We start from the raw sequence: 7,200 nt of genomic DNA on the forward strand, positions 1-7,200 counted from the left end.
AGAGGTCCCAGGAAGCCAGCTAGCAGTTGAAAGCAGACAGCGTGAAGAAAGACTTCGCTACAACAGACAGAAGAATCTGCTTCTTGGAACGCGATCACATTTCTCTCTTCCCCTCACTCCAGGATCCACACTGGGCAGGCTGCCGCTCTTCTGAAGTCAGATTATGTTTTTAAGGGTCTATAGGCATTGAAATTTTGCTGCAGGAAGTTAAACTCATAGTGAAACAACAACAAAAAAGTTACGGAATGCGTTCAGAATTCCAATTTAATCCCCAAGGTAAAATTGCTCTCTGCGCTCCCAAATACCACGTCGATTAATACAAATAAATGTATAAAGGCTTCTTTATTCAGACGTTTTGTTTGATAAAAACATTGAATTGGTTTTCGTTTAGCACAGGTACAGTTCATCTTTCTACTGTGCATGTTTTAGTGATAGACTAGAACTGATTCTGGTCATGAAAATTTAATTTACATTTTTATTTTTAAATGTTTCAGCGTGGGGAAGATACCCATAGTCGTGGTAAGTCCTCTAGCTGAGAAATCGAAACTCACTTTCCCAGCAAGTGCTTGTAAAACACAAAGAACTACAGAAATTGTGGAATTTAGGTAGGTTTTCTCCCAAGGAAGACAAATTGTGAATCGCTTAGAAAACTAAATTCCAAACAAAATCTAAGACTATCTGGCATTGATGCAAACACATGCGGAACAAGCTAAATGCTCAAAAAAGCATTTAAAAATCTCACAAAATTAGTTCAAGGAAAAAAATACTTTCAAAAAGTCAGATCAGTTTAATGCTTTCTAGGCTGAACCAATTCAGATGATGTTTCCTTAAAAGTAGAAAATATATTCACCCGTCTCAAATTAGAATGTGTTCTTTGTAGAATGCTCTAAAATTTTACATAGGTTTCTAAAATCTTTCATCTAAAAACAAAACAAAACCGACAAACTAAAAACTCATTTACTGCCGCTCAAAAGGAAGAGACCTTTCCCTTTCTTTTATAAGATGTCATTGAAAATGAAATTTCTAGCAGAGCAGCAGGTGACGAAGAAAAGTTCACCTGGTAAGTTATGTGGTTTTGGTTATCTGAGTTCATCAGAGGGTGATTTTTTTTTTTAAGCTTTAATAGAAAATCACTTCTGATTGTGGGAGTACATTTAGATTAAGAAACCACAGTAACTTTCAACTTTTTTGCAGCCTTGATTACATAATCAGAATGATTATTTGAATAGCTGGGAGGCAACATGATAAGCAGTGGCATATGTAACTAAAATGATCTATTACCTGCCTATCCGCGCATCATTTAAACAATGTCTGTGTACCGGATAACAAGGGAACACTTTACAGTTTTCAAACAATCGTCATATTCTTGTTTGATAATACACTTATTTTTAATAGAGAGCATGCGTTTTTCCCCTAAAAAGGTACCATTTTATTTACCCTTTATGCATCTACATAGCGCTTCCCCGTTAGAGAGTGTGCAACCATTTAAGAAAGATCTTGAATCCAATGTCCGATGGGGTGGGTTGTAAATGCGAGGAGAGCGTCCCAAAGCAGATACACTCAATTAAAATAAAAATCAAACGCTTTTATGGATGCAACTGTTATTTACTTTATCTGACAGTAATTAGCTAAACTGTCTGGAACGAAAACCTATTATTAGTCGAGCACAGCCCAAGGATTTCAAAGATCCCTTTTACAGACAAGAGAATGCAAATGCCCCAGAACGCGTTAGTAACTGGATACGCACCAGAGCCAGATCCCACACTCTGATAAGTGACTCCCGCGAAGCCACTGCTGCCGGAGAACGACAGCTCTGGAGAGTTTTCCTGCCGCCAGCGGCGCGCAGCTGGCAGCGCGCAGGCCCGCGGTGGTCGGAGTTGAGACTGCGGTGAAGGGAGCGCGCTACAGCCTGGAAGTGCAGCTGGAGAGTACCCGAGCCCTGCTGTGGGCAGAGAACAGAGATGAGCTCTAGGGACGCGGGACCAGCCTGCGCAGCGCTGGAGACTGGGAGAGCAGGGACGCCTAGGGCACAAAACCGCCCGCGTAGGCTCCCTTGCCTGGGTTTCCCAGACTCAGAGTATTCCCTGGCCTCTAGCCCCGGGGGCCTGAACCAACGGAAGGAGGGGGTGTGTAGGCTGCATCTGGGTGCAGCCGGCAGAGGAGAGAGCTGTTTAGGCCTGGCCCAATGGTACCTGGCCGGTAGTGGCCGCAGAGGAGTTTGGGGGAGGAACGCAAGGGCCTGAGGGTGGTGGTGGGGGACACGGGTTTCTTCGTGGGCAGAGCGAGGGCGACCTGGTGGGCTCTGGCGGTGACAACGGGTGTGTGGGTGTGTCTCCGTTTTCTGGGTCCAGGAGGGACGCTTTGTCCCCCTCGCAGTTGTAAGGCCCGGGTTCCCAGGCTAGGTTCAGGTGAGGCCTAGGGTCGAAGCGCCGGAGGGAATGCAGCGGGAGAAGGGCAGGCTTCGGGTGGAGGCGGGGGAGAGGCAGACAACGTGGCCAAGGTTGTCTTTTCCTTTTCCCCCCAATCTTCAAGCCACTCCAGAGGCGAACAAAATTGAGGACCAGAAGGGAACAGAAGCATTTCACCGCAACGGTTTTACCCTGGAGTGGAGCTGGGAGAGTGAGACTGGACCACTCCAAGTCTCCCACCCCGCAAGCCCGTGCACTCACCCCCACCTCGCTCGGGATCTCTGCGCCCAAGCGCTTGGAATCCCAGGCAAAACTGACGCATTCTTCTCTCCGCAGATTCCCGGCCTGGTTTGGAGACCGCAGCCTCCGCCTGAGGCGTCCGTAGTTGCAGGATTTAAAGCAGAAAGGCACCAGGCGCCCCTGTGGCTGAGAGGGGTGGTAGTCCGGGCGCCTGGCTCTGCCCACAGAGGGTCTCTCCCTGCCGCCCGCCAGCCCTGGCGACCCTGAATACCCACTGGCGCACGTGGCTCGCGCGGCTTCACCCATCTGCAGGCTGCCCCCGGGCTGCCTCCCGCAACATTTCCGCTCCCTCCAGAGTCCCGCCTCTCCCCTCCCGCCCGGCCCTGGGCACCCACTACTCTGGTAGCCATAGGGCCCCGCTTGGCAGATCTGCCCGCTGTCCCCACTCCCACCTGATGGCTGCAGCCGCCCGGGGGCGTTGTCCACAGTCTGGGCACCTTCCATCCGCCCTTTCCAGACGGAGCCGGTCTCTCCTAGCTTTTCCGTCCTGGCGGCCAAGAGATGCTTAGGGCGGTTGGGGCCGGTAGAAGGGCGCCATAGTTGGAACCGGTCAGTATTATTTTTTTTTCAAGGCCAGCGATGCGCACGGGTCTTTCTGTGAGCCTCACAGCAGCTCTCCTCCCCTGGCTGGGTCAGGTGGCCTGCGAATGCCTACTGTGCGGAAAGAGTCCGTTCCTGCCAGGGAGGAGTTTCCAGAATCCTCGAGGACCCCATAGATTCCCCCCAGAAAACAACTAACGCCTTAAGAGAGTGCCAAAAGGCGTGTGGGTAAAGAAATTAGAAAAATGCATCTCAGAGTGAAGGCCTAGAAAGGGTCACGATTCCAAAGTGGGGGTTGGAAAAACCATATATGAAGCCAGTGTGTGCAGCCCTCCAGCCGGGTCACTACCAGTGCAGTCAACAAACACTGCTAGACGCGATGCAGAAGTGCGGCCCTGACCAGTACTGAACACTCCCCACGCACAGGGGCCTGCCCTGAGCTCCGCCATGTTTTGCCTCACGCAACCCTAGCAACAACTTTAAGGAGGTATTACTGTCCCGGGTGGAAACTGGGCAAGGAAGAAAGGTCATCTCGAGGAAACTGAGCCTCAGAAATGCCCAAGTAGGGCATTTCTGAGTAGGCCAAGATTTGAACCAAATGTCGGACACCAACATTTAATCAAAACTGCATCGTCCTGTTTTTCACATACCTGCTCTGCGCAGCCGCTGCAATCACTACAAGAGTACGTGTAACAGGGACCCTGTCCTCAGGAGGCTCACAGTCTAAGCGGCGACCAGGCAGGCACATGCAGCTACAGAATGAAGTGGGAAGTGACACGTGGCACTAATGTCCTTTGCTAACAGGAGCTACAAGTTCTCAGGCCGGAGAGACTTCCGGCTAGGCGATCAGGGAGAGTTTCCTTGGAGGAGGTGGTATTTGAGCAGAACCTTGGACAAAAATTTTCAACTCGTAGCGACAAGAGCGGGAAAGACGTTCCAGGTGTGCAGACAGCTGGAGCAAAAGCAGCAAGGGAGAAACGGACTCGTCGCCCATCCAGAAGTAGATAAAACACCCCGTGTCTTGTGGCTCCAAAGCCCGGTATTTACCCGCCAGGAAGTTTTCCTGCCCGCCCCCGCAGCAGCTGGAAAGACCCACACTCTTTGGAGCATCCTTCCCAGACGTAGGTTGGTGAGCAGTGAGCCTCCCACAACTGGCCCAGGCCGGGAGAACGCAGCCAGGCGGGGCAGGAATCGGTGGTTTAGATCCCAGGTCATTGCAGCTTCGCCCGCAGCGACATGGACTTCACGACTCTATACTAGTCCCTCTCTATTTCTGGTAGCGCTGCCACTACCCACTCGGAGTAAGCGGGAGGCGTGGTCCCTGTGTGCAGGAACCAATAGGGAGGGAGACCGGGGCGCGGGCCCCGCCCTTCGAGGTGACGCAAGGGCCCCGGACAGAGGCTTCGCAGCTCCGGCCCCAGTCCCTGCAGTGGCTGTAACAAAACCCAGACCCCCAGGTCCCGGCCAATGGAGGCGATTTAGACTGTAGCGGGTCTGCGTCTGTCAAAGCCCCACTCGGCAACGGCGGCAGAGTCCAGAAGGAGAGCTGAGGCCGCTGCGCTCCCTCCCCGCCCCCGCCGGGATTTATTGAGTATTTGGACTGGACAATTAAGTGGCCCTGATGATGTTACCAAGCCCGGTCACCTCCACCCCTTTCTCAGTCAAAGACATTCTGAACCTGGAGCAGCAGCAGCACTTCCACGGCTTGCACTTGCAGGCGGACTTGGAGCACCGCTTCCACTCGGCGCCCTGCATGCTCGCCGCCGCAGAGGGGGCCCAATTTTCTGACGGAGGAGAGGAGGACGAGGAAGAAGAAGGCGAGAAATTGTCCTATTTGAACTCACTAGCCACAGCCGACCAGTCAAAGACATTCTGAACCTGGAGCAGCAGCAGCACTTCCACGGCTTGCACTTGCAGGCGGACTTGGAGCACCGCTTCCACTCGGCGCCCTGCATGCTCGCCGCCGCAGAGGGGGCCCAATTTTCTGACGGAGGAGAGGAGGACGAGGAAGAAGAAGGCGAGAAATTGTCCTATTTGAACTCACTAGCCACAGCCGATGGCCACGGGGATTCAGGGCTCTGTCCTCAGAGCTATGTCCACACGGTCCTGCGAGACTCGTGCGGCGGGCCCAAGGAACATGAAGAGGATCCTGAGGTCGTGAGGGACCAGAGCCAAAGTGAGTAGCGGGGGAAAGGAAACGCATCCGCACGCCTGGAGCAATGGTGCAGAGTCCGCAAACAGCCCACAAACATTGCTATCGCGGCCGCCCCTTTACCCTTGGCTGGAGTCATGTCTCCACCAAAGTATCAGCGACAGCTCCGCAAAGCACAGGTACCTGCAGGGTGCCTGGGTGGAGAGAAAAGGAATAGGTCACCCTGACAACTACCTCCCCCCAAAGGCGGGAGCTGGGGAGACGTTGCAGTCTGGGAGGAAAGGGAAAGTGGTTTTTGGTGCCCTGATGCTAAGGAGCAACACGGCCCAGCGGCTGGGTCTTAACAACTCCAAGCATTTTTGCTCTTCCCCCAAAAAAGGGCAGGAAACAAAACCTTTATCTTTCCCTCTAGCTTGAGAGGAGTTCTTTGAGGCCAGCATAGCCACCCTCTTTTCTCCCAAAAGGCAGTCCCAAAGGTTGTGTCTTTATCATCAGCAGGGTGCAGGAACTCTGGAGAGACCAACTGGGTGGTTTCCTTCCTCACTTCTCTGCTTGGAGCTCAGAGTCCTCAAATCAGCGCATGGAAACACAGGCCATAGCTCTCCCATCTCTTGAGATGCCGGCCTGTTTTGAAAATTTGATGCCGTTTTGCTTTGTGTCCCAGGGTGAGGATCCAATGGAAAACACTCCGCTTAGTCCAAGATCCTGGTGGAGCCCATTGGATGGGAGGTGAATTGGGTAGGGAAATCGAAGAACTGAAAACAACCCCTAAGGAAGCATGTCTTAGGGGACAGAGTCAAAGAATATTTTCCAAGAGGTTTGCTGTGGCGGAGGCCACGACCTGTATTATGACAGTTCGTGGGGCATGAAATCAACAAGAAACTGTCTAAAAGCAGTCAAACTTCTCTTTCTCTCTACAACACTACACACGTTTGCATGTAGTGTTTTATAAAGAAGAAACAGTCCTGGGGAGTGCACAGCGTTATACTCAGACACTTCCATACAGAAAGATTGAGCTCAACAGGCCCCAGTCGCCACTCACCTCACTCCTTCAGCTACCTGTCGTGGAGTGGAAGGAGAAGGAGTTTGCAGATACTGCTGTTATTATGTAGTTGCAAGCTTGCATCCTGAAAATAGTCATTAGGACGTTGAGCCACCCATGTAATACAGGGTAATCTCTTCTCTCGCAGATGCTCAAGTTCTAAATAAATGCGCACTAACTACTCCTCCCCACAGAACGAGTCTCTGCCCCCTGGGGGAGTTCTTTGGGTACTAGGGTTGTCTCAGGGTCACATGGGGTCAGGGATCACAAACTCCCTCAAAGCCTAGGCATTGATTACCAGATGTATCGTGCTGCCACCCAAAAGGGCCAGGGCGCCCCGGGACAGGAGCCTGGGTGAGGCTGAGAAGAGCTAAGGGACGCTGTTGTGCTTCTTCCGCAGAAAACTGCCAGCTGAAGAAGCCTCTGGAGGCCTCGGGAGACTGTAAGGCGGAGGAGAGCGAGAGGCCGAAGCCGCGCAGCCGCCGGAAGCCCCGCGTCCTCTTCTCGCAGGCGCAGGTATTCGAGCTGGAACGCAGGTTCAAGCAGCAGCGGTACCTGTCGGCGCCCGAGCGCGAGCACCTCGCCAGCAGCCTGAAGCTCACGTCCACGCAGGTGAAAATCTGGTTCCAGAATCGCAGGTACAAGTGCAAGAGACAGCGGCAGGACAAGTCCCTGGAGCTGGGCGCGCACGCTCCCCCGCCGCCGCCGCGCCGCGTGGCGGGTCCAGGGCTGGGGCGGGGCGGCAAGCCCGGCGGGAC

General features: G+C 53.0%; 1 protein-coding gene across 1 annotated transcript in view; it reads left to right on the forward strand.

Annotated features, from left to right (window-relative positions):
• Positions 1–4,693: 4,693 nt before the first annotated feature.
• The window catches only part of NKX2-3 (NK2 homeobox 3), a 4,154-nt gene continuing 1,647 nt past the window's right edge, over positions 4,694–7,200 (forward strand). Inside the window, exons 1-3 of the mRNA XM_027775255.1 lie at positions 4,694–4,965; positions 5,166–5,424; positions 6,843–7,163. Coding sequence (XP_027631056.1) covers positions 4,870–4,965; positions 5,166–5,424; positions 6,843–7,163 — 676 coding nt within the window. The 5' untranslated portion in view covers positions 4,694–4,869. The remainder of the gene's footprint in view (positions 4,966–5,165; positions 5,425–6,842; positions 7,164–7,200) is intronic.

This window comes from Tupaia chinensis, unplaced genomic scaffold (assembly GCF_000334495.1).
Source record: "Tupaia chinensis unplaced genomic scaffold, TupChi_1.0 Scaffold000539_1, whole genome shotgun sequence".
In the NCBI taxonomy this organism is placed as follows: Eukaryota; Metazoa; Chordata; class Mammalia; order Scandentia; family Tupaiidae; genus Tupaia; species Tupaia belangeri.